The sequence below is a fragment of the Dryobates pubescens genome, chromosome 11, assembly GCF_014839835.1.
Source record: "Dryobates pubescens isolate bDryPub1 chromosome 11, bDryPub1.pri, whole genome shotgun sequence".
NCBI lineage: Eukaryota > Metazoa > Chordata > Aves > Piciformes > Picidae > Dryobates > Dryobates pubescens.
In genome coordinates, this window is record NC_071622.1 from 31,438,245 (window position 1) to 31,465,600 (window position 27,356).

Here is a 27,356-nt window from a genome sequence, read left to right on the forward strand (position 1 = left end):
ATGGCTTCTGGGCAGATCCTTGCTTCCTTCCCGCTTGCCTCCAGAAAGCTGTGTGCTAACAATTGCAACATTTACCTTGTGAATGTGCCAGGTGCTGGGTCAGCTGCTGTTTACAGTGTGGAAAAAACGACCTGGTAATTTATCTTTTCCTACTTGAACCCTTCTCAACCTCCCCCCGGCAGACAGAACGGGAGCAGTGGTGGTTGCAAGTGGCAGGCGGTCCCTTGGAGCGATGAGTGCAGCACACACCACGTCTGCTCCGTACCCCTGCAAACTGCTGCTGTTTTGTGCCACTCTCAGCATCCAAACCCTTCATTGCTTTGGGTAAGTGAATGTTTCTGAAGCCATGTCCTCGGGCTGATAGGAAAGAGAGAGGAAAATCAGTGCAAACTCTCTACTGTCACGTTTCACGGCACATTATTAGAGCTTCCAGCACAAGAAGGACATGGATCTGTTGGAGAGGGTCCAGAGGAGGCCACAAAGATGATCAGGGGCCTGGAGCACCTCTCCTGTGAGGACAGGCTGAGGGAACTGGGGGTCTTCAGCATGGAGAAGAGAAAGCTCCAGGGAGACCTAATAGTAACCTTCTGGTACCTGAAGGGGGCCTACAGGAAAGCTGGAGATGAACTCTTCATAAGGGTGTGTAGTGATAGGACAAGGGGCAATGGTTTGAAATTAAAGCAGGGTGGATTTAGATTGGACATTAGGAAGAAGTTCTTAACTATGAGGGGTGAGGAACACTGGAAGAAGTTGCCCAGAGAAGCTGTGGATGCCTCATCCCTTGAGTATTTTAAGATCAGGCTGGGTGATGCTTTGAGCAACCTGGTCTAGTGGAAGGTGTCCCTGGAAGGGGTTGGAACAAGATGGTCATCAAGGTCCCTTCCAACTCAAGCCATACTATGATTCTATGACAATTGCTGTCTGAAGCCATTTCTGTGTTTCTGATGAACAGCAAAAGACATTATTTGGAAGTTAATGTGGTGCTATGTGCCTGCCTTTAGAAGAGAAAGCCCATCTGATAAATCTGAGACAGCTAATGGCCACAGGCATGTTGTAATGTGGAACTGTTTGCACAGGGTTATGGAGCACTGCAACAGGCTCCCTAGAGAGGTTGTGGAAGCTCTTTCTCTGGAGACATTCAAGACCCACCTGGATGCATTCCTGTGCAACCTGCACTAGATTCTATGGTCCTACTCTGGCAGGGGGATTGATCTTTGGAGTTCCTTTCAAACTCTAACATCCTGTGATCCTGTGCACCATGCAGGCTTCTCCTGTGCTAGCTGCCAAAGAGTGTGCTGGAGAGACAGGGATTTGTTTTCTCTGAGTGCATAAATAGCAAGAATCTGGCTGACAGTTCTTTCTCTGCAGACTTGATGGATGTTGCTCTTTCTGAGGACTGTGGTCAGTCAGTGACTGTAGGCTTTCCAATCTAACTATATTTTTCCACTGTGCTCTGAACTTAGAGCTCCGATTTCACGGCTCAGTGAGCTGATGAGTTTTTGTAATTCCTTTATTCTGTGTGATTTTTAATATGCTGCCATGGGAGCCCCTCACCAGGCACTAAATCGTACTTAGAGTTTCAGCTGATGCTATTCCTTGTCCTGGTGGAAGGATTGGGAATGCTGCTGTGATAGTTTACTTGTCAAAGTGGGTATGAAAAGAGACTAATTTTCAACACTTTCCTAAAGCTTCCCACACAGATCAGGTACTACAAGGAAGCATTTGTCCTGGGCCAGGATTTAATCAGATGTACTGAATCCACCCAAAGAGCAGGCAGCATTTTAGCTGTGGTATTGTGGAAACCTTGGAGACAGTTGTTACATGAAAGGATGAGAGAGGGACTGGGGTGAAGAGTAAAGGCTCACACTTGGGGTTCAGGTTCATTACTGGGATGAATGGGGTTAATGACTTGCTATTGTGAACCATGAATAGAGTCTAAGAAGGATGGGTTTGGCCAGCTTGAGAAAAAAAACAACAAAAACTGCTGGGCTAAGGGAGGTGCTGAAGCCTGGGTTTCAGAACTGCTGAGGGCACTCCAGCCCTTTGCTTTGTGACTGGGGTTTGTCATGGAGGTGTCCAACTTTGGAGCTGTGCATCATGTATGGCAATGAAGTACCAAAGTGCTGCCTGTCCAGCAAGCACCACAGAGCGATGGGGCAACGGCAGCAACTGATGGTGCAGATTTTACTGCTGGCCGCTTGGCCAGGTGACTTGGTAAGGCTTGCACAGCTTGAGATGAAGCCCAGGTTGGCAGGACATGGGTTGAGTTTCCTGTGCTGGCTAGGTAAAACATGTGTCCTGCAGTCACCCATGCTGAGTGCTCTGCAGACTTACTCTAATGGTGGTGGGGAAGAGGGCTGGGTCTGCACTTGGGCACTGAATAGTGGCTCAAGTTCCCTACAGAATCAGTGCCAGTGTGAAACAAGTACTGAAATCTAGAGGTTTCATGGAAGATTTGATGATTAGTCCTCTGTAGTTTCACAGAGGTATGGACCAAGGTCCTCTGTCCTCACAGCTCAGTGATCTCACAGCCTGAAGCTGTTGTGTTGCTGGATTTCAGTGCTGGAAATGAATCCCTTTGCCTTGGTGGCACCGAGGAGAGTGTGGCCAGCAGCAGGCATGGCCGGTCTGTGAGCAACCTGCTGCAGCCCCGCGACTGTGTGCTCTCTGCCTGGTCCTCCTGGAGCAGCTGTGATCCCTGCCAGAAGAAAAGGGTGAGTGTTTGTGGCCTGGCCATGAAGCTCAAGAAATCAGGAGACATGACCCTCCCCCAAGCCTTGTCTTTTTGTCTGTGGGGCTGGGCAAAGAGCAGAGGGTGGCCAAGGAGGGCTCTGTACAGTGAGACTGTCAGCTTTTGCTTTCAGGGGACTTGGAGCTCTTCAACTTGCCACCTGCAGTAACTCCAGTACTTTCCAGGCTCCCTTGCTATCCTGAGAGGGTGTAAGCCCAGGCTTGGTGAAAACCCAGGTGGGAAGCCCAGGCTTTGTAGGGACTTTCCCCAAGCCAAGTTCTTCAATTCCAGCAGTGGTGTGAGGCACCATCCTCACTAATGGTCCCCTGTGGGACCCAGAGACACGCAGTGCAGCCTCTCAGGATTAAGATGTTTTTTCTTGTCTGCCAAAGAGCATTTTCTACTCAAGAAGCCCCTTCAAACAGAAGTGATGATCCCAACAGTGTGAAGAGCAAAATCCTCATTGCTAGAGGGACCTCTGCTAACGAATTGGGGAAGTCGTTGCCAGACTTAAGCCAGTGATGAGAGCTGGGAAGAGCGAAGCTTCATCTCAAAGAGTTAATCTTAAAAGCTGAGGGGAGGGGGGTGGGGGGGGAAGGAGGGCTAACATATTGGACAGAGTAATTGACTGCTTCACAGCAGTGTTGTGGGCGGAAAAAAAAAATCCCCTAATGATGCAGAGGGCCAAGTAAATACACTGACAGAAAATAACAGGGGATGTCGTTAGCGGCGCTAATTGCGGGAGAGGAGATGTAACTGAATCCTTCCTGCCTCTTGCAAATGCCCGGGCTGCCTTGTCAGCCTCATTTAAACAAACTGTCATAGGAAAGCAAACTTTCCTTCATCCCTTCCAGTCCTCAATCCTTCCTGAGCAGAATTAAAACTGTCACGGATCAGAAAGCTCAGAAATGAGGCACGTTACCGGCACTGCGCTTCTGTGCTGACACTTCTGGGTTTTTTCTCCTCTGACAGTGCTCTTAGATCACATCTCCCCACACAAAGTTTTGTGCTTGTTTGTTGTTTGGTTTTTTTCCTTTTAACTAGGGAAGCGTAAAATTCACAATTTCTATCCACTCCAGTCAATATGGTTTTATTTCATTGCAGTACAGATTTGCCCGCTTGGAACAACCCTCTCAGTTCGGTGGAGATCCCTGTGATTACTCTGACAGGGAAAGCCAAGGCTGTGTCACAAACAGTCCCTGCAGGAATAAAGTCAGGTGTGAAGGTTTCCTGTGTGCACTTACAGGTAAGGACTTGCAGAGTGAGAAGTGGAGGTGCTCGGGTGGCATCACTCAATCATAGAATGGTCTGGGTTGGAAGGGACCTGCAAAAGTCATCTTGCTCAACACCCCTGCAGTCAGCAGGGACATCTTCCATTAGATCAGGTTGCACAGAGCTCTGTTGAGCCTGACCTTGACAATCTCCAGGGATGGGGCCTCAACTACCTCCCTGGGCAACCTGTTTCAGGGTTCCATCACCTCATGGTAAAGAACTTGTTCCTAACATCCAATCTAAATCTGCTCTTCTCTAGCCATTGGCCCCTGTCCTGTTACTGCAGACCTTTGGAAACAGTCCCTCTGCAGCCTTCTTGTAGCCCCCTTCAGGTGCTGGAAGGTCACTATTAGATCCCACCCAGACTCTCCCTCTCCCTCTCCCTCTCCCTCTCCCTCTCCCTCTCCCTCTCCCTCTCCCTCTCCCTCTCCCTCTCCCTCTCCCTCTCCCTCTCCCTCTCCCTCTCCCTCTCCCTCTCCCTCTCCCTCTCCCTCTCCCTCTCCCTCTCCCTCTCCCTCTCCCTCTCCCTCTCCCTCTCCCTCTCCCTCTCCCTCCTGAACAACCCCAGCTCCCTCAGCCTGTCCTCACACCAGCCTGTCCTCAAGCTGAACAACTTTAGCTCCTTGATCATTTTGTGGCCCTCCTCAGGGCTGTCATGGGTTAACGCCCATTCTGAAAACAGGGTGGAGGGCTTGCGAGTGCTTTGCCCTCCCTGCAGGGTGTTTTCCCCCTGGGAAACTGAGTCTGTTCCACTCACCTCTCCCTGCCCAGGTAGGGTATAAAAGAGAAGGCAGTGGAGTCATTAGCTCTCCTTTTGGCGCCTGTCTCTCCTGGATGAGAGCTGCTGCGGCTGCCTTCCTGCTCCTCTGCCACGTGGTTGGGCCTGATGCTTCTCCCTGCTGCCTCTTCAGAGAGAGACTGGTTTTGTATTCTTCTTCTTTGTCCCACTCCCATCCATCCTTGTCCCTTGCCCTTGTGAACCTTACCTATTACTGTTATATATATATATATTTTGTTTAAAGAAAACTCTACCTTTCTACTTCCAAGCCGACTCCAAATTATTGTTTGGTGGTTTTGCTCCTTTCCTTTTTTTTTACCCTCTCTGTTGGGAGGGAGGAGCGGGGAGAGGGAGAAAGATTCTCAGCCTTGACCCCATCTGAGCTCTTAACTCCCAGTTAAGGCTTGAACCACCACAATGACACACTCCATCAAGTCCATGTTTGCTTTTTTTCTGTTGAGGGCACCAGAGCTGGATGCAGTACTCCAGGTGAGGTCTCCTGAGTTTCTAAGTAATCAACACCCTCCATCCTAGGGAGATGCATCACACGGAGGCTGGTCTGTAATGGGGATGATGACTGTGGGGACCTCTCAGATGAAAGAAACTGCAAAAAAGTGTTTAAGAAATGCAACCAGAAGATGGAGCAATACTGGGGAATAGAGAATCTAGCAAAAGGGTAAGTTGGTGACCTTCATAAGATGTTTCCCTACTGAAGGGCAGGAATGGTCTTATCTGGCTACATGCACACTGAATGGATCCAGCAACAGTTAGTTAGGATCCAACAGCAGTCCTGACTCAAAGTCTGGTGGGAAAATCTTCGTTGATTCCATGGATCTCTTGGAGTGAGGTGAGGTGAGTGTAAGTCCCATAGGTACCAGGAGTACTTGTGGCCCCTGTGCAGATCATCAGCTCAGCTTGCAAGTGTGTCTTGCAAGAGCCTGTGCATGCCTTTTGTGTGGCTGAAGCTGGGGAGCGGAGAGGGAGGTGTCCACACCAAATGTTTCTCTAATGCCTACAGGCACATTAATTTGCCCTGCAATTAATTAGTGGGAGAGCTTTGATAATCTGAGTATTTTAAACAGGTGTGGCATCCTGTTCCACTGTCTCCCCACCCTCACTGTCAAGAGTTTCTTCCTCATCTTCAGTCTCAGTCTCCCCACTTCCAGCTCAAAGCCACTGCCCCTCATCCTGTCACTGCAGGTCCATGTCAGAAGTCCCTCCTCAGCTCTCCTGCAGCCCCTTTGGGTGCTGGAAGGCTTCTCTAAGGTCTCCCCGGAGCCTTCTGTTCTCCAGGCTGAACAACCCCAGCTCTCTCAGCCTGTACACATTAAGCTGATGTTGGATGAGGCCTTGGGGAACCTGGGCTAGTGGAAGGTAAACTTTGGTCTAAATCAGTCTGTGGGGAGCAGGAATGTGCTGACCTTTAGGAACTTGGGGGACTACTTCAGATGATGCTTTTGCAATAAAAGCAGAGGAAGGTTTGTGACAATCCGAGGGTAATAGATCATTTTATATCACTCACTATAAAGTGACTTAAATCAGCATCCTGCATTGTCTCGGATCTGAACCCAGCTATGGGTTTGTATTTTGCACAGTGTTGGTTTGGGGAGGGGATCAATGTTTCACAGATTTCTTCCATGCCAGTGAGAGGTGGTGGAATTTGTGTCCCGTGTGTGAGTGTAGTAGGAATAACCTGTGTGACTGGCAGCTTTCTGGGGATTCAAACCCAAGTCAGAACTGATCCAGCTGTTTATAGGCAAAGGTTCTGGCAGTTTTCTGTAAGCTGGGACTGCATGAAGAAGGCTTTGTTTCATTCTGCATGGAAAAAAAAAACGCTTATTTAACAAAAAAGGGAAAAAATCATACTGCAAGGAAAAGAAATCTAATTTCTTCATTCTCTGGAGATAGGGCTGCTGCACATGTCACTGCTAATGCTTTGTACTTCTGAGCTTAATCAAAATTAAAAATAATGTTGGACAATTACAGGAACATGCTTCTCATCTCTTTGAAGCTGCAACTGCTCTCTAATTTGCTTAGAGTGGACTTCCCTTCTTTTCAGATTGTTCTAAAATAAGAGCTAATATTTTAAAGTTTCAGAGTCATTATCATGCAAGTCCCTCTCCCCAAAATAAGGAGAGACAGATCTAACAGAGACTGGGAGCACTAATAGGGACATGACATGGGCTGTTAGCAGTCTTCCTTTTTGCTGAAGTTTCATAGAATCACAGAATGGCTCAGATTGGAAGGGACCTCAGAGATCTTCTACTCCAACCTCCCTGCCACGGCCCAGGGATGCCTCTGAACTAGACTCAACACCTTATCCAACCTGGCTTTGAACACCCCCAGGCAGGAGGTGTTTTACCCTCTCAGCCTGTTCCAGAGTCTCACCACCCTCCTATGGAAGACTTCTTCCTAAGCTCCAGTCTAACCCTGCTCTCCCTGAGCTTCAAACCATTCTCCCTTATCCTTTTGCTAGACACCCTTATGAAAAATCCCTCTGCAGCCTCCTGTAGGATCCCTTCAGGTATCTAATGACAAGAGCCATTATTTGGGTATGGGTTTGGAGGTGAATGCCACACCCTCAGCTGTGTGCCATGGGGGTGACGTGAGGGTGTCCTGACAGCGAACAACAGAAAGGCCTTTACTGCACCAGGTCCCACCAACAGCAATAGGAAAAGCAAATAGTGTAGCTTAATCCCCTCATCTAAAAAGGCTGCAGTGCTACATCTTTTCTTAGAACAGAGCAGTTAAGATCACTGTCCATCAACCACCAAAATCAGTGATTTCAAGGATTAGTTGAAGCATTGCTTGGGTACCTTCATTCTTGAGAGGTTTCCCTGCCCATAGTGGGCAGGTTGGAGTAGATGATTCCTAAACTCCCTTCCAACCTAAGCCATTCTACGTTTCTTCCCTGACAATTTTTACTCCAATTTACTGACTTCTGGTTGATCATTGACCAACATGGCAAAGATTATCACTGATAAACTGAAACAAAAACCTGTGAATTAAAACTTAGCCTCGACTGATGACATCGGTAGCCAAACCTGCCTTTGAAAATCCTGCTGGATGCTACTGCAGATATTTGGGGATGCTCAGGGTGGGCAGCCTGGTGGGATGGGGGCTTGGCTGGTCCAGTTTGCTCTGCTTTTCCAAAGAGAGTTCCAGTAAAGGCTACAGAAGCTGCCTGTGTTGGTGGCAGTAATGCTCTGATATAATTCATGGCTAGGTGCTGAAAGTTGCTCGTTATATTCAACACAGTGTCAACATCTGACTCTTTCGCTTTCTTTTGCTCATCTTTTTCATTCTTCTTAGTCATTTTTTTCTGGAGCAACTGGGGTCGTTGGACCCTAAAAGAGGAAAAAAAAATCCATTTGGGGGTTTCAAAATCAAGTGGTATGAAACAAGGAACCCTCAGCCAGACAAGGCAACCTTTTGCCAGTCTCAAGCTGCATAGGGGGAAGTTTAGGCTTGATCTTAGTGCCCCACATTGGGCACCAATTATATTTTGTACTGTGGTGGGTTGAAGTTTCCCCCCAGCATTAACTTTGCCAGACCAGCTCAGTATGAAGCAAAACTACCCTCTACAATGGAATGCAATGGATATGTACAAAATATACAGGATTTACAATATGATACAGATATTTACCACTAGCAGACAACACGAAACGCCCCCTGGTCAGAGACCAGGGAAGCTGTTCCACTGCCCCCACACCCCCTGTCCCAAGAGAGAAGAGAAGCAGAGAGAAAGCAGAGGTTAGACTTATCCAAAATAATTCAGCTAAGGTCAGCCAGAAGCAGATTAATCTCTCCCAAGCGAAGCAAGCAGATAAGAAATCAGGAAAGAGAAAGAATTGTTTTGGTACAGCCAATCTTATAGCAGATATTTCTCCAATGAATTTGTATAGAATAATCTTTAGTTTTCCTTTTTACACCCAATAGTGATTCATTTATATTTTTCTGCTTTTCTGCTCAAAACCTGTAACTAAATTTTAGAGGCATAGCCTAAAACCACCACAAAAGTTCTTCCCAGAAAGAGAGATTGCCCATTGGAATGGGCTGCCCAGGGAGGTGGTGGGGTCAATGTCCCTGGAGGTGTGTAAGAAAAGCCTGAATGAGGCACTTAGTGCCATGGTCTGGTTGATTAGATAGGGTTAGGTGATCAGTTGGACTTGATGGTCTTGGAAGTCTCTTCCAGCTTGGTTGGTTGATTCTGATACCTTTAACCCAACACTAATCTTAATATTTTGCTGTTATACTTCATGTACAGGATAAATATCTTCACAAACGACTTGGAAGGGTTAGTTCTTGATCACAGGTACTATGCTGGGGGCTGTTCTCCCCATTATATCATGGACACAAGATTCAGAAAGCCATACAATGTTGAGAGCTACACACCAGAGGTATGTGTCAACTTTGTCTGCAGGGAAACAGTACTGATAAAGCCTCACTGCTAAAGCACTTTATAAACAATGGCAAAATCCAGGAGACCAAAGGGAAGCAGACCTGAATTGACCCCCGCTTCTGGAACATCATCTTATCCCACACACTCTCTGAGGGTGGGCATGTCCCCTTATGATGATATCCATGTGCACTGGAATTGAAGGCAGTGTTCTTTTGCACTTTGTCATTGCAAAGACTGATCCTAACCGTCTGGATTCCTTCTGTCCAGGAGGGCCTCAAAGCCACCCAGTGGGCACGGGGAGCTTGATGTTAGGCAGGATTGTGGAGTGCCATAAGAGCCATGCTGGGCAGCTGCCCTTGTGCAACAGCCTTGTGCTTTGTGTGAAAGATCATTTCCATGGTGCATCCAAGCTCTGTTTCAAATACTGTATATTTTGAACACTCTTGATGACATATTTTTGAGCATTGCCCGCTAGGAAACCTTTTTCCTTCCAGAATTCACACTTTAATTGATGCCTTTGTTTAAGATTTCACCTTCTTTGCATAAGATTGACACAGTAAGTAAATGCCTGAGGTCATGGCAGTATGGAGGAGACAGGAGCTTTCCCTGCTGCTGGAAATCAAGTATTCTTCAAGTACCAGTGTTGATGATAATAGTGCTTTTGCAATTAGACAAGGCTTTTCATCTTCAAAGGGCAAGCATGAATTCACAAGTACATTTGCACCTGTATTCCTTCCCCATGCTTCAGGTATACAATCGCTGTGCAGGAAATTAAATGTGTTGTTTTGTGGTGTGTTTTTTTTGTGCTCTCTGTTTAGACCAAAGGCAAATATGAATTTACAATGACTGAGTATGACTCCTACTCAGATTATGAAAGCAGTGTCCTGAAGGCAAAAGCTTCGCAGTCTAGCTTCAGCTTTGGTATAAAAATACCAAAAGTGTTTGAACTGGGTTACAGTTCCAACGACAACAGGTTCAAGAAGTTCATTCAGAGGATGAAAAGATTTTCCTCAACTGTAAGCATTGTTCCACTTAGTTCTCTGCTATTGCATCCTCTGCCTCTCTGTGTGTATCAGTTTGATCCTCACCGTCACATCAGCAGCCATGACTGGGATAAAGGAAATCTTTCCTCCTGATTGGATTTTGCAGTTTGCATTGGCTAAGCCTTTACTAAGGCCACAACACTTCCTTCATTTGTCTTTGTAGCAGCCAGGACCGTTTCCATTCACCTATCAACCAGGAACTGCTCTGCCTAAACTCTTGTGGCAGTTTCAGGGTGTGCCTAGAAAATTTTCTTGAGAAAAATTTTCCACAGATCTTGAACAGAAAGTGACAGAATGTAAACAAATTCTCCCCTTCTACTCCACTCTGGTGAGACCTCACCTGGAGTACTTCATCCAGTTCCGCAGCCCCTATTAGAGGAAAGATCTGGACATGCTGGAGTGTGTCCAGAGAAAGGCCACAAGGATGAGCAGAGGGCTGGAGCACCTCTGCTATGAGGACAGACTGAAGGAGTTGTGGCTATTCAGTCTGGAGGAGAGAAGGCTCCAAAGAGACATCATTGTGGCCTTCCAGTATCTGGGGAGGGACTTTTTTAGGTGTCAGGTAGTGATAGGACTGGGGGGAATGGAACAAAACTAGAAATGGGTAGATTCAGATTGGCTGTTAGGAAGAAGTTCTTCCCTGTGAGGGTGGTGAGACAGTAGAACAGGTTGCCCAGGGAGGTGATGGAAGCCTCATCCCTGGAGGTTTCGAAGGCCAGGCTGGATGTGGCTGTGAGCAATGTGATGTAGTGTGAAGTGTCCCTGCGCATAGCATGGTGGTTGGAACTGGCTGATCATTGAGGTCCCTTCCAACACTAACAAGTCTATGATTCTACAATGCTAAATTACCATTGGATGTAAAAGGAAAAATAATGATAAGGTCTAAATAATTACATTGGTCTGAAAACTAACATAAAGTTAGTTGTGTAAGCTAACAACTAACTCTTTCTCTTTTCAGCTTCTTTGCTTTGGCAGATACTAGCTGGTAGCTTTTCTTGGCTGTTGCTGACCTTGCCTGCATTCTTTGTTGTGGCTAAGTACTGATAAGCTACTCTCTGCTTTTCTCCTTTTTTCTCTTGTCCCATGTACAGGGGGGAAGGAGGGGGAAAAGGAGGAAGCTGTTGGTAACCCCTTGGTTTTGTCCAGAGGGGCTCTTGTGTTGTTTATAAATTGTAAATACAAGTAAATATTGTATATTTTGTACATTCATTGCGTTCCATGTTTCTAGATTGTAGTTTCGCTTGTAAATACAGCTTCATTTGCTTCCAGCTGAGCTGGTCTGGCAATTGTATGTTGGGGGTAATTTCAACCCACCACACCTCTGAAATCACAGGATGATAGGGGTTGGAAGGGTCCTCTGGAGATCATCTAGTCCAACCCCCTTGCTAAAGCAGGGTTGCCTAGAGCGGGTTGCACAGGACAGTGTCCAGGTGGGCTCTGACTGACTGCAGAGACCATCTAGATATGATGCTCGAGGATATGGTGTTGTAGTGGCCCTGCTAAAGTTAGATAATGGTTGGACTTGATGATCTTACAGGTCACCATAGTGATTCTGTAATTCCTTTGGATCAGCCAGAGAATGGCCATTTCACACATGAATCAAGATGATTTCAGGATTTTCCAGGAGAGCACTTGTGAGAGGCAAAGGCTGCTCAGCATCATTAGCGGTAGAACACTGGTTAGGCCACACTTTGAGTACTATGTCCACTTCTGGCCTCCTCAGTTTAAGAAGGACATTGAGATACTTGAACGTCTCCAGAGAAGGGCAATAAAGCTGGGGAGGGTTCTGGAGCACAAGACCTGTCAGGAGAGGTTGAGGGAGCTGGGGTCTTTTAACCTGGGGAAGAGGAGGTTCAGGGGAGACCTTATTGCTCTCTACAACTGCCTGAAAGGAGGTTGTAACCAGGTAGGGGTTGGTCTCTTCTCTCAGGCAACCAGCAACAGAACAAGAGGACACAGTCTCAAACTACACCAGGAGAAGTTTAGGCTTGAGGTGAGGAGAAAGTTCTTTATAGGAAGAGTAATTGGTCATTGGAATGTGCTGCCCAGGGAGGTGATGGAGTCACCATCCTTGGAGGTGTTCAGAAAAGGATTGGATGTGGCACTTGGAGCCATGGTTTAGTTGTCATGAGGTGTTAGGTAATAGGGTGGACTTGATGATCTCTGAGGTCTTTTCCAACCTGGTTGATTCTATGATTCTGTGAATTGTTGAATATAAAAGGGCTATGTGTTGCCACAGCAATGCCACCCCTCACTCCTGGGCTTTTTTGTGTCCCTGCATTCCCTGCAGTCCAGCAAATTCATTCATTCTCGTTCTGAGCTGGCTGTGGCCACTTACAAGCTGAAGCCCCGAGCCTTGATGCTGCACTATGAGTTCCTGCAGAGACTCCGTCAGCTCCCTCTGGAGTACAGCTATGGGGAGTACAGAGAGCTCTACAGAGACTATGGGACCCATTACATCACCGAGGCTACCGTTGGGGGCGTCTATGAATATACTTTAGTCATGAACAGCGAAGAGCTCCAGAAGGCAGGTACGTGCTTCTGATGGTGCTGAGAAAACTCTGGGGCCAGTGTTTTGGTGGGAAAAAGCCCTCTGCAGGCATCCAGTGATGGTTCAGGTCTGAGGGGTGGTGGAAGAATCACACAGAATGTTAGGGGTTGGAAGGAACCTCCAGAGATCATTCAGTCCAACCTCCCTGCTGGAGCAGGATCACCCAGGGCAGGTCACACAGGAACAGGTGTGTTTTGGATGTCTCCAGAGAAGGAGACTCCACAACCTCTCTGGGCAGCCTGTTCCAAGGTTCTGCCACACTCGCATTGATAAAGTTTTCCCTTCTGTTCCTGTGGAACCTCCTCTGCTCCAGCTTGCACCCACTGTCCTTTGTGCTATCATTGGACATCACTGAGCAGAGCCTGGCTCTGTCCTCTTAAAACTGCCCTGCACATCTTTATTGACAGGAATGAGGTCACCCTTCAGGCTCCTCTGCTCTAAGCTGAAGAGCCCCAGCTCCCTCAGCCTTTCCTCAGCAGGGAGCTGTTCCACTGCCTTCAGCAGCTTTGTGGCTCTGCACTGAACTCTTTCAAGCAATTCCCTGAGGTCTTCCTTGAACTGAGGGGCCCAGAACTGGACACAATATTCCAGATGTGGCCTCATCAGGGCAGGACAGAGAGTCAGGAGAACCTCTCTCGACCTACTCACCACAGCCCTTCTAATCCACCCCAGGATACCACTGGCCTTTTTGGCCACAAGGAGTCAATAGCGTCTGAAAGCAAGCCTGCAAGAAATACTGTGGGAGTGGAAGTGCTTTGTGGCAGTGAATAAAGAGCCTGCTTTTCAAAGTGTGCTCAGCTCACCGGTTTCATCTAGATCTCAAGCTGTGGAGTGCTGCCAGTTCACAACCCAGGGCCCTGTGGCAAGGATTTTAGCTGACATGTTTTGGAGGCTGACAAGATGTTGAGATGAATGGGACTCGTGTAGCTCAACACTTCTGTTCGCCATGAAAACCTTCACCTAAGTTCTTTTTCCATCGCCTTCAAATGACAGTTCTGAAACACCTTTAGCCTCCAGAGCTTTTTCCAGCATGTAGGAAGCAGTAAATAATTTGCTGGGTGACTTTTGTGCCTGACATTGCTCCTGCTCTTTGGCTCTGGCTTCCTTTTCTGTGAGGAATGACGATTGTTGTGGGGGAGAGAGTGAGCCACGTGGCATTAATCAATAGCTGCCCTCTCATATTTATTCATTGGCATGGCAATGAGTAGCTGGCTTCGCTGGCTGGTGGGGTGGACTTTGCAGTGTGTGATGCTCAGGCTGTTTGCTGTTCTGCTCTCTAGCAAGTTTCTTCTCCTGTAGTGAGATGCAGCCCAGAAGGAGAGAATTTATGTTCGGATTTCAGATGTTCAGAACATTAGCACTGTCCCACGTCTCAGCTGTTGGTGTGGACCCATCTCAAACCGTGTTTGCTTGGACTGTTTGTGGCCAGCAGGAACAGGGAGGTCCCCCTGTACTCAGCACTGGTGAGGCCACACCTTGAGTGTTGTGTTCAGTTCTGGGTCCCCTCACTGTAGGAAGGACAGAGGGGCTGGAGTGTGTCAAGAGAAGGGCAACAAGGCTGGAGAAGGGCCTGGAACACATGGCTTATGAGGAGCAGCTGAGGGAACTGGGGGTGATCAGCCTGGAGAAGAAGAGGCTGAGGGGAGGCCTCATTGCTCGCTACAACTACAGAATGGAAGATGGAGCGAGGAGGGTGCAGCCTCTTCTGCCTGATGGCAAGCAACAGGACCAGAGGAAACGGTTTCAAGCTGCCCCAGGGGAGGTTCAGGCAGGATGTTAGGAAATGTTTCTTCACTGAAAGCATTCTCAAACATTCGAATGGACTGCCCAGGGCAGTGCTGGAGTCACCATCCCTGGAGGTGTTCAGAAGATGTGTAGACATGGGGCTTCAGAGAAATGGGTAGATTCAGATTGGATGTTAGAAAGAAGTTCTTCCCCATGAGGGTGATGAGACACTGGCACAGGTTGCCCAGGGAGGTGGTGGAAGCCTCATCCCTGGAGGTTTTGAAGGCCAGGCTGGATGTGGCTGTGAGCAACCTGCTGTAGTGTGAGGTGTCCCTGCCCATGGCAGGGGGGTTGGCACTAGGTGATCCTTGAGGTCCCTTCTTACCCTAACAATTGCATGGTTCTGTGATTCAGGATGTGGTTTAATGGCCATGGTGGCATTACTTTGCCAGTTGGACTCAGTGATCTTAGAGATCTTTTCCAACAGTTCTATGATTCTGCGAAATGCTACCTGCCAGCATCTGCTGACCCAGATCAGGATCCTGGAGTAGTACCAAGATTTCCATGCTCTCCCCAGTACTGAGCTGAGCTGTAAGTTCTCACCAGGGTTTGCTATCAAGTCATCAAATCCATCATCATGCTTGTACTGTCTGTGCTGGAAATCAAGTCTTCTTTTCACAGAATGGTAAGGGTTGGAAGTGACCTCTAAAGATCATCCAGTCCTTCATAAAGGTGTGCAGAGCAGTGTCAGGAGGACAGAGCCAGGCTCTGCTCAGTGATGTCCAGTGATAGGACAAGGGTCAGTGGGTGCAAAATGGAGCAGAGAAGGTGTGAACAGAAGGTGCTGAGGGCTGTGATTTAGTGGTGCCCTGACAGTGCTGGGTTAGTGGTTGGACTTGATGACCTTAAAGGTCTCTTCCAGCCAAGCCAGTTCTGTGATTCTAGGATTCTGGTCTAGAAACTGGCCAATATCAGATGTATGAGAAGAACAGAAGAACAGGACAGCCATGCCCTGATTTTTGTGGTATGAGCTCATGGAAACATTTTTGCCATCAAGACATGACTTAGCTAAAACACTGAAGGGTTCAGGGAAGTGTGGAGGATTACAACAACAACAAAAATCAGAGAAAGAGAAGAGATTCTGAAGAGTCATATCTGTTGTTTTACTGTGATAACTCCTTTCATATTGTTGAGTAACAGGAGAAGGGTTTGGGGGAAGAATATGGAAAGGATTTACAGATTTTAAGGGCAAATTCTTATATAGGAGGAAAAAAATAGGTGGTAGGGCTTCATAGGGAACCTTTCATGAGTCTGATACTTTCTTTAAAACCTTGGCTTCTGGGGGTGGGGATGGATCATGGGTAGCATTTTGTGTAAGATGTTTGGTGCTGAAGTCCCAGGTGAGGCTCCCAACCATTGCAGCTCTGCAGGACAGCAGAGGTGGTACCTAAAGACTTCCTCTCTCGGCAATTACCTTGCATTTGCACTTTCAGAGTTCTGAAAAGTGTAGAGATGTCATCCCACAGAGATCTGTTAAATATCCTCCCCCCAAAAAAGGCTGCTTCTTGAAAATCCTGGCTCCTAGGGATGGGGATGGATCATGGGTAGTCCTTGTCAAAGATGTTTGGTGATGAAGCCCCAGGTGAGGCTCCCTACCATTACAGCTCTGCATAACCCAGGACAGCTGGGTTGGTACCTAAAGACCTCTTCTCTTAGCAATTACCTTGATTTGCACTTCCAGAGTTCTGGAAAGTGGTAGAGATTTCATTCCACAGAGATCTGTTAAATATCCCCAAAAAAAGGCCTTCTTCATCTCTCCTGCTTTTCCCAAAGGAAGACTATTTCTCAGCTCCCATTTTCTGTGTATGTGGACAGAAGCCATCAAAGAGTGGCATTAAAAGGTTGCAGTTTTCTGCTGTGTTTTTAAGGTTATTCTCTGAGTGATGTCCAGAAATGTGCACAGCATGGCTTTACCATCGGTGTAAGGATTTATGAGGTCTATGGGAGCCTTGGAATAACTGCAGCTGGCTGTAAATCCCTTTTAAAAGAGATTGGAGGTAAGCATGAAACATTCCTGCCATTTAATTTCTAGCCTTTGTTGTAATGAAAAGAAGATTTTGTGATCTTGCCTGCCTGAAGTAATTCTCCACTCCCTCACAGTTGCTTTAAAGTCTGCTGGCTAACCCCAGCCAAGCTTAAAACACAAGTGGAGATGTCTCAAAGCTTGGGGTATTTTGGTTTTGTTTTCCCCAAGATTTTCTTTGCTGGGTAAAGAAGAAATATCTGCTCAGTATCCTAGGAGAATGCAGGAACAGATCAACCATTATGCACCTGGCTGGTGCTGTGGTAGCTATGCACCCACTCCTCAGCAGAGCAGCCTGGGATGCTCCTTTTTAACCCAGAAATGCCCAAATGGGGAGCCAGGCTGCTAATGGTGGTGTGGGAGGCTCATGGGGCATATGGGAAGCCAGGGGTGTTGCAGTGGGAGGAGGGTGCACCTGAAGATGCTTGGAGGGGAGCAGGCAGCATTCATGGTGGTGAGGAGCATCAGGCTGTGGAAGGAGCTGGCAAGCTTAGAGCCATAGGGAAGAAATTTAGGAGGAGGGATAGAGAGTGCAGGAGAGGAGGATGGGGATATTGCTGCAAGGAAGCAGGAGAGGCACAGGGACATGTAGGTGTGCACCACTTGTGACTTCTTGTGTCCAGAGAAGGGCAACAAAGCTGATGAGGGGTCTGGAGCACAGCCCTGTGAGGAGAGGCTGAGGGAGCTGGGGGTGTTGAGCCTGGGAAAAGGAGGCTCAGGGGAGACCTCATTGCTTTCCACAACTACCTGAAGGGAGGTTGCAGCTGGGGAGGGGCTTGGTCTCTTCTCCCAGGCAACAGTGACAGAACAAGAGGACACAGTCTCAAGCTGTGCCAGGGGAAGTTTAGGCTTGATCATAGAAAGAAGTTCTTCCCAGAAAGAAAGATTGGTTACTGGAATGGGCTGCCCAGGGAGGCGGTGGGGTCAGCTTTCCTGGAAATACTTAAGAAAAGACTGAATGAAGCACTTAGTGCCATGGTCTGGTTGATGTTGGGGTATGGTGATCAGTCAGATTTGATGACCTTGGAGGTCTCTTCCAGCCTGGCTGATTCTGTGACCTCTTTCCTTTGCCCTCTCTGTGGAATAGGTCACACACAGGGGCTGTTAGGTCTTAACCCCAATCCGCAAAACCCATACCTGAGCAGAGTTGGCCACTGCCTGATTGTATTTTTGCAGACATCAGCTCCAAGAAACAGTTTGTGGAGGACTTCATCGCCCTTGTTCGTGGCGGAGCAAGCGAGCACATTACCGCCTTGGCTTACAAAGGCCTGCCCACGGCCACGCTGATGCAGGAGTGGGGAGATGCTGTGCAGTACAACCCTGAAATCATAAAGCTAAAGGTACTGTACCCACCACCTCATAGACTCATGGGGTGGCTTAGATTGGAAGGGGCCTCAGAGATCACCTGCTCCAAACCTCTCCACCACAGGCAGGGACACCTCTCAGCTGTCCTATAATTGGGTTTTATTGTAAAGTTAAATTTTAGGTTAAAAGGAGGAAGTTCTTCACCATGAGAGTGCTGAAGCCCTGGGATGGGTTGTCCAGGGAGGTGGTTGAGGCCCCGTCCCTGGAGGTGTTTATGACCAGGCTGGATGAGGCTCTGGCCAGCCTGATCTAGTGTGAGGTGTCCCTGCCCATGGCAGGGGAGTTGGAACTAGATGATCCTTGTGGTCCGTTCCAACCCTGACTGATTACTATGATACTATGATATTTATAGAAGGTATTTGTTTCTAAAAGGTATTTGTTCTAAAAAAAAACTTGGAAGCAAAGCAAAAATCAACAATTTGGAAGTTGGCTGGAACAATCCTCGCTATCAGTCCAGGCTGGGGGAGGAGGTGATAGAAAGCAGCCCTGTGGAAATCAATTTGGGTGTGCTGATGGACAAGAAGCTGGATAATGAGCAGGCAGTGTGAGCTTGCAGCCCAGAAGGCAAATCACAGCCTGGGCTGCATAAAAAGCAGCATTGCCAGCAGATCCAGAGGGGTGATTCTGCCACTTTGCTCTGCTCTGGGGAGACCTCACTTGGAATACTGCATCCAGCTCTGGAGCCCTCAACACAGAAAGGACATGGACCTGATGGAGTAGATACAGAGGAGGGCCATGAACATGATCAGGGGGTTGGAGCAGCTCTGCTATGAGGACAGGCTGAGGGAGCTGGGAGTGTTCAGCCTGGAGAAGAGGAGGCTCCAGGGAGACCTAATGGCAGCCTTCCAGTACCTAAAGGGAGCTACAGGAAGGATGGAGAGAGACTGTTTGCAAAGGCTGCAGTGACAAGACAAGGGGCAATAGATTCAAACTAGAGCAGAGCAGATTGAGATAGGATGTTAGGAAGAAGTACTGCACCATGAGGGTGGTGGAACAATGGAACAGGTAAAAGACTGAAGGAAAGAGATTGTTGCCCAGAGAGGTGGTTGGAGCCCCATTCCTGGTGAGGCTTGACAGGGCTCTGGGCAACCTGATCTAGTTGAGGATATCCCTGCCGACTGCAGAGGGGGTTGGACTGGATGGCCTTTGTATGTCCCTTCCAACCCAGACCATTCTGTGATTCTGTGAAATACAGAGCCTGGTTGCTGCAGTGGATTGACCCTCCAGAAGTGTGGTGGGAGGTCTGTGGGCAGGAGACAACAGATATAACAACCCTCCACACCAGATCCTGCAGACAGAAAATGCTCCCACGAGAATTTCCAATGTTCTTTGTCTTGCCTGGCATCGGTGACCAGGCTGCCCAGTGGAAAAACTCAGAGGGATGTCATTTGGATTGGGTATCTCTAATCCTTCATTTCCATACCAATATCCCTGCGGGGCTTGAAGATCAAAAGTACCAGCAGAGTGTGACTAAATGTCAGCACAAGAATGCTTAGTTAGGGAAAACTAAAGCAAATCAGTTCATAAATCATCTGCTGAAGGGACTTGGCAGGTCACTTTTAGTGTGTTTCCTCATTTGTATGATCTGAATTCAAAAAGCAAAGTATGGATCACAGATAATTGATGAAGAGTGGATGTGGAGCAGCAGGAAATGAGCACTTTTTCATTGAAGCATTCTATTTCTTGTAGCATGAGCCTGTGATAGCAGCAGGGCTATCTTTCATGCTTTCTGTCTGGCTGTGGCCTGTGTGGCAGGCATCTCTAAGAGCAAGGATGGGAGTCCTGGTGGACAGCAAATTATCCACGGGTCAGCAATGTGCCCTTGTGGCCAAGAAGGACAATGGGATCCTGGGGTGCATTAAGAGGAGTGTGTCCAGGGAGGTTCTCCTCCTCCTTTAACCTAGTAAGGCCCCACCTGGAATATTGCCTCCAGTTCTGGGCTCCCCAGTTCAGGAGGGACAGGGATCTGCTGGGGAGAGTCCAACAGAGAGCTACAAGGATATGCAAGGGACTGGAGCACTGTCTTGTGAGGAGAACCTGAGAGACCTGGGGCTGTTTAGTCTGGAGAGGAGAAGACTGAGAGCAGATTTAATAAGTGTTTATAAATATCTGAGCTCTGCTCAGTTGCATCCTGCACTATAGGACAAGGGGCAATGGATATAATCTACAGCACAGGAGGTTGCACCTCAACATGAGGAAGATGTCGCTGTGAGGGTTACAGAGCACTGGAACAGGCTCCCCAAATAGGTTGTGGAGTCTCCTTCTCTGGAGGCTTTCAAAACCCATCTGGATGTGTTCCTGTGTGACCTGTGCTATATTCTCTGGTCCTGCTCTGGCAGGGGGGTTGGACTCAATGGTCTTTGGAGGTCCCTTCCAACCCCTAACATCCTGTGATTCTGGGATCTGTGATCCTGTGAATTTAGGGTGTCTCCTCTGGTGGCACATGCCAGTGCTGTCCCACTGGTGTTTGTGGTTGACTGGCAATATTGAAACCACACTTCAACTTCCCCTTGTTCTTAGGAAAAACATATTTATGAATGGCTCAAAATCTCCTTGGTCCTTACTGCACATTCACTGTGTTGTGCATCCCATTGTCTTCTCCCACCAGCCCTATGTCTGCAGGTGAAGATCACTATCTTCTCCTTTCTGAAGGCAGTGGAAGCCCTTCTGTTGGCTTCATAAAGAGAGAAATCAAGCTTGAAATGCAGAAGTGGTTGATGTGAAAGCACAGATTTGAACGCTGTGACCATACAGTGTGGTGTGGGAGGAAGAAAGAAGCCCCTTGTGGGTGGGTTTTAGGGAGACACTTTTTAGTCTGGGTAAGGAAGCAATGAGGAAATGTAGGTTTGAGCAAATCTGAACTAAAAATGTCAGTGTCTGGAAAAATGGGTGAGAAAGAATTGAATGAAACTGCTGAGAAACTTTGCCTATTTGTCAGCTGACAGGGTGGCATTTTGCTGTGCATCTGCAACTCCTTCAGTGGTGGAAACCAAGGGGAGCATCCCAGTGGAACATCCCTGGAACAGGCTGCCCCAGGGGCTTTTGGAGTCTCCTTCTCTGGATATATTCAAAACCCACCTGGATGCATTCCTGTGTGATCTGCTCTAGATGATCCTGCTTGGCAGGGGGGTTGGACTGGATGATTTTTCGAGGTCCCTTCCAACCCCTCACACTCAGTGATGATTCCTGACCTGGCGCCGTGTTGCTCATGAGGAAACACTAATGGGAAACACTAATGGGAAACCTGGAGCCTGTGGCACAAAGCCTTCATTTCCCACTCCAGCCATGCCACCACTGAGCCCTGTGCTGCTGCCAGCACTCCCAACATGGCTATGAATGCTGTAACCTTCCCTCCCTGTAGGCAGAGCCACTGCATCAGCTGGTGACTCCCACAGACTTTGCTCACGCAGTCACCATGAAAGAAAACCTCCGACGGGCTCTTGAGGAGTTTCAGCTGGAGACCAGTTCCTGTCGATGCGCTCCCTGCCACGGCAACAGCATCCCCTTCCTGCAAGGTAGAAGGGATCTGCACCTTCTTCTCTGCCCTCTAAAGAGAAATGAGCTGGGAATCTGTGGGGAGTAGGGAAGCTTGGCAAGTAACTGTGTCCAGTTCTGGGCCACTCAATTCAAGAAAGATGTTGAGATACTGGAATGTGTCCAGAGAAGGGCAACAAAGCTGAGGAGAGGTTTGGAGCACAGCCCTGTGAGGAGAGGCTGAGGGAGCTGGGGTTGCTTAGCCTGGAGAAGAGGAGGCTCAGGGGAGACCTTTTTGCTCTCTACAACTACCTGAAAGGAGGTTGTAGCCAGGTGGGGGTTGGTCTCTTCTCCCAGGCAACCAGCACCAGAACAAGAGGACACAGTCTCAAGCTGTGCCAGGGGAGATTTAGGCTGGGTGTTAGGAAGAAATTTTTTCTAGAATGAGAGATTGGCCATTGGAATGTGCTGCCCAGGGAGGTGGTGGAGTCACCATCACTGGAAGTGTTTAGGAAAAGACTTGATGGGGTGCTAGGTGCCATGGTTTAGTTGATTAGATGGTGTTGGGTGATAGGTTGGCCTCGATGATCTCACAGGCCTTTTCCAACCTGGTGAATTCTGTATTCTGTGTTATTTAATCTGCTCCTCTTAGTTTCTCCTGTAATTTCTTTTTCAGATAATTAACTAATTAATATTTTTTTTAAGTTGACCTATTTTTTTTTCTAAGTTAGTCTTAGTTTCTCTACCTTGTTGTTTACCCTCTGTGAAGAAATGAGCTGAGAATTTGGGGTGAGTAGTGAAGCTCAGCAAGTAATCTGCTCTTAGGTTTTGCTGTCATTCCTTCTTCAGGTAATTAATTTTTTTAAGTTGGTCTATTTCATTATTTTTTGCTGTCTTTATTTTTTCCTGTAATTTCTTTTTTTGAAGTTGTTGGTCTATTTGTTGAGTACCACTAGTAAGTCAAAAAACTCAAGGGATGTGTCTTTTTAATAACCATCACCATGAGAGTGGTGAAGCCCTGGAATGGGTTGTCCAGGGAGGTGGTTGAGGCCCCATCCCTGCAGGTGTTTAAGGCCAGGCTGGATGAGGCTCTGGCCAGCCTGATCTAGTGTGGGTGTCCCTGCCCATGGCAGGGGAGTTGGATCTAGATGATCCTTGTGGTCCCTTCCAACCCTGACTGATTCTATGATCTGTGTCAGTTTGTTATCAGATTTGTTCTCTCTCAATGATGCATTAAAAAAAGGGGGGGGGGGAAGAAAAAAAAAAAGACATCTTTAAGTCTTCTCCTTTGCTTTTAAGATTGTTTCCACCCTCCTAGAGAAGTGACTGAGCTCAGCATTAATTAGTGTTTGCAAAAGTGTTTTGAGAATGAAAAGCACTACCCAAGTGCCAGGCAGCCTTATCCCCTCACCTCCCCAGAAGCTGTCCTGCTTTCTAGGCTGCCTCTGATTTAAAAATGAAGGGGTAGAGGGAAAAAAAAAGAAAAACAGTCAAATTGAATGAAAAACTCCACTGCCTAAACCAGAGAGTTGTGATCCAGTCTGCACCTGCAGAAGTCATAGAATTACAGAATTGCCAGGGTTGGAAGGGACCTCAAGGATCATCCAGTTCCAACCCCCCTGCCATGGGCAGGGACACCTCACACTAGGTCAGGTTGCTCAGAGCCCCTTCCAGCCTGGCCTTAAAAACCTTCAGGGTATGCTGCTTGTCCTGAGCTGTTCATTCCTGATGCTGCAGTTTATTTCCTTTCAACTCTACCAAAATCTGTCTTTTGGAGAGGAGCAGGGGGACTGTGTGGAGGCCTGGCTTGCTGAAAGACTGCACTGGTGTAGCTGAGGTTGAGCTGCAGTGCAGTGGCAGGACAAATTGCCAGGAAGGTGATGGGAGTGTCAGGGCAGTCACAGCTCCCCTGCTTTATTGCAGTTTTATACTTTCACCATGGGAGAAAAATGCTGATTCCATGTCACCTGCTGTCCCTGCCTCAGGGCAGATGAAGCACTGAAAAGAAGTAGGTGTCTGCAGGACAGTCATAGAATCAAAGAACAATAAGGGGTGGAGGGCATCTTTAAAGATCATCTAGTCCAAGTTCACCAGCAGTGTACAGGGACATCTCCAGCTAGAGCAGGTTGCTCAGAGCCCTGTCCAACCTGACCTGGAATGTTTCCAGGGACAGAGCATCTACCACCTCTCTGGGCAACTTGGGACAGTGTTGCACCACTCCCAGGGTGCAAAATTTCTTCCTCTAGCCAGTCTGAATCTCCCCTTTTATTTTAAAACCATCATCCCTTGCAGTGTCACAACAGGCCCTGCTAAAGAGTCTGTTCCCAGCTTTCTGATCAGCCCTTCCAAGTACTAAAAGGCCACCAGAAGGTCTCCATGGAGCTTTCTCTGAGGAGACCTTCTTGTGGCCTTCCTGTATCTTAAGGGGGCTACAGGAAAGCTGGGGAGGGACTTTTTAGGGTGTCAGGGAGGGATAGGACTGGGGGGAATAGAGCAAAACTAGAAATGGGTAGATTGAGATTGGATGTTAGGAAGAAGTTCTTCCCCATGAGGGTGGTGAGACACTGGCACAGGTTGCCCAGGGAGGTGGTGGAAGCCTCATCCCTGGAGGTTTCAAAGGCCAGGCTGGATGTGGCTGTGAGCAACCTGCCGTAGTGTGAGGTGTCCCTGCCCATGGCAGGGGTTTGGAATTAGATGATCCTTGAGGTCCCTTCCAACCCTGATAATTCTGTGATTCTATGATTCTCTTCTCCAGGCTGAACAACCCAAAACTTTCTTCATAGGACAATGTGACTTGAAGTCTCTAATCCCCCCATGTCTGTTTGCTTTCAGGAACCCAGTGTAAATGCTTATGTCCCCTGGGCTACAGTGGCACTGCTTGTGAGATCACCAAGAGGAAAGGTAAGGTGGACCCCCAAGCCCAAGGAGACAGCCCCAGATGTATTTAGGGGTGTCCCAGTGGGGATGGCAGCTGATGAATGGGCAGCGACATCCCATGCTGGCTGTCCCCACTCACCCCTAGCACAAGGGGTGTGGTAGTTTTAGGCTGTGCCTTGAAAATTTCAACCCACCACAAAGGGTTAGGGTCCTGCAAAGGTCAGAGATACACTTTGCCCATCTAAATGTCTGTGCACTCATACAGAGGTGGCTTTTCTTTTACAGATTCACAGATTGCATTGGGTTGGAGGGGACCCTCAAAGGGCATCTTGCCCAACTCCTCTGCAGTCAGCAGGGACACCTCCAACTAGAGCAGGCTGCCCAGGGCCACATCAAGTCTGATCTTAACCACATCTCTGGGCAAGCTGATTCAGTGCTTTACCACTCTCATTGTGAAGAACTTCCTCCTGATGTCCAACCTTAATCTCCTCTGCTCCAGTTTCCAACAATTGACCCCTGTCCTGTCTCCACAAGCCCTTCTAAACAGTCCCTCCCCAGCCTTCCTATCAGTCCCCTTCAGATATTGAAATGCATCTCTAAGGTCTCCCCAGAGCCGCCTCCTCTCCAGCCTAACAGCCCCAACTCCTTCAACCTGTCTTCATAGCACAGGTGCTCCAGCCCTCTGCTCACCTTGTTAGCCTCCTGTGGACCCACTCCAGCAGGTCAAAGCCGGTCAACAGCCATTGCAATTGCATGGGAATACAAACTCCTGCCTAATTTACAATCCATGACAAGGCTCAGGTCTTCTCCAACAGGTTCTCCTGAGGTTTTTCCCTTTTGATACAGCCAGCATGTTGCAAACTGTTTCCCCCTAGATATGCCACCATGCATTTTAATCTTTAAATCTTATTATGCTGTTTTGAAGCATTTGCTAATGCTTCTTGGTTGCTTTACATCACTGCTGTCTCCTGACTGATGTTTGTAACTCCTTCTAGTTTAGGCTGATCTGTGAATTTAATCATTTTGTTTACTTCCTCCAGCTCATTAATTTAGCTGCTAAATAATACCAGATCTCAGGCACCCAGAGCTCTGGCACCATCCCACAATTTGATGCACTGCATCTATCATTGTGCTTTGTTTATACTCTTTTAGCCAGTTCTCATTCTGCATGGCTGTGTCCTAACTCAGCCAGGCTGAAATGAATTTCAGACCAAGATTTCACCAAGCAGAGGGTCAGTTTTGGAGGTGTTTCTCAGGAAGTTAGCATCCGTGGAGCTGCTTACACCTTATTCCAGTCCGCTTACCATGCATGCAATTGCATCCAACCCTCCCAAATCCTGCCCTTGTCAACATGTAACTTCATTTCACAGAACCATAGAATGGCTCAGGTTGGAAAGGACCTCAGAGATCATCTCCTCCAACCTCCCCACCATGGGCAGGGACACTTCTCAACTAGACTTAGCTGCTCAAGGCCTCATCCAACCTGGCCTTCAACACCCTCAGGGAGGAGGCATCCACAACCTCCCTGGACAGCCTATTCCAGAGTCTCACCACCCTCCAACTGAAGAACTTCTTCCTAAGTTCCAGTCTAACCCTGCTCTGCCTCAGCTTCAACCCATTCCCCCTTGTTCTGTCTCTAGACACCCTTATGAAAAGTCCCTCTACAGTCTTCCTGTAGGATCCCTTCAGGTATTGGAAGGCAGCTCTAAGGTCCCCCTGGAATCTTCTCCAGGCTGAACAGCCTCAGCTCTCTCAGCCTATTCTCATAGCAGAGGTGCTGCAGTCCTTGGATCCTCTCTGTGGCCTCCTCTGGACTCTAACAGCTCTGTGTCCTTCCAATGCTGGGGGCACCAGAACTGGACACAGTATTCAAGGTGGGGGTTCACAAGAGCAGAGTAGAATTTCTCCCTCTCCTTTCCTCTATTTTTATGCATTGCTTTTGTGTTCAGCTCCATGATTCTCAGGCTTTTGAGTTTGTGTCACTCACATGCTCAGGGTCCAGAAGAAACACTGTAATAGGAAAAGCAGTGGATAGAAAGCTGAATATTCAAGGTGTTGTTCATTGAAGAAGAACATGCTAATGTTTCCCCTAGCACCTCAGCATGTGGCTGACACAACTTTGGTTGCTGTTTTTCTCACCTAGGCTTGGATTAAATCAGAGAGAAAAATGTCCTACAAACAAACAGAAAGCTAATTGATTTATTATTCTTCTCCCCCACCAGAGATGGTGAACAGAGGATTAGCATCTTTGAAGCCATCACTCCCTGTTAATGACTCACCTGTGGTGTCAGTGGTGTGGGCAGGGGCACAGTTGTTAGTGTTTCAATATGACTGGGACAGGGATCTGCTGGAGAGAGTCCAACAGAGAGCTATGAGGATGGATGGGGGACTGGAGCACTGCCCTATGGGGAGAGCTTGGGAGCCCTGGGGCTGTTTAGTTTGGAGAAGACTGAGAGGGGATTTAATCAATGTTTATAAATATCTGAGGGCTGAGGGTCAAGAGGGAGGGGACAGGCTCTCCTCACTTGCACCCTGTGCAATAGGACAAGGGGCAATGGAGGTAAACTACAGCAAGGAGGTTGCACCTCAACATGAGGAAGATGTCACTGTGAGGGTTACAGAGCACTGGAGCAGGCTTCCCAGAGAGGTTGTGGAGTCTCCTTCTCTGGAGACTTTCCAGACCCATCTGCATGTGTTCCTGTGTGACCTGTGCTGTATTCTCTGGTCCTGCTCCGGCAGGGGGGTTGGACTGGATGATCTTTGGAGGTCCCTTCCAACCCCTAACATCCTGTGAGCCTGTGATTCATGGAAGCTTACAGCTCTCCCCATGTTAAAAACTGCTTTATCCAGACAGTTCTTTAGATTTATTATTGGCTTTGTTTTGCTGTTTTGTTTTTCCAGATGCTGCTGTCAATGGAAACTGGGGTTGCTGGGCCAGCTGGTCTCCATGTTCAGGAGGTCAGCGAACAAGGAGACGACAGTGCAACAACCCTGCCCCACAAAACGGTGGTGCACCATGCTCTGGGCCAGATGCTGAGACACTTACTTGCTAGAG

General features: G+C 48.0%; 1 protein-coding gene across 1 annotated transcript; it reads left to right on the forward strand.

Moving 5' to 3' along the window:
* C8B (complement C8 beta chain) lies at positions 1 to 27,356 on the forward strand. Its single transcript, XM_054164970.1, has 12 exons — positions 1 to 134; positions 2,561 to 2,714; positions 3,836 to 3,977; positions 5,316 to 5,457; positions 9,049 to 9,181; positions 10,002 to 10,199; positions 12,517 to 12,757; positions 16,431 to 16,559; positions 17,762 to 17,925; positions 21,312 to 21,465; positions 24,257 to 24,325; positions 27,203 to 27,356. Exons 1-12 carry the CDS (start codon positions 1 to 3, stop codon positions 27,352 to 27,354), a joined length of 1,812 nt encoding a protein of 603 aa, XP_054020945.1. The 3' UTR covers positions 27,355 to 27,356.

Excerpts from the sequence above, each read along its gene's own strand:
- C8B (XM_054164970.1), top strand. The coding sequence starts at position 1 with ATGGCTTCTGGGCAGATCCTTGCTTCCTTCCCGCTTGCCTCCAGAAAG. Across the intron at positions 135-2,560 it reads AGTGTGGAAAAAACGACCTG|TGCTGGAAATGAATCCCTTT; the intron begins GTAATTTATCTT and ends GCTGGATTTCAG. Across the intron at positions 5,458-9,048 it reads ATAGAGAATCTAGCAAAAGG|GATAAATATCTTCACAAACG; the intron begins GTAAGTTGGTGA and ends CTTCATGTACAG.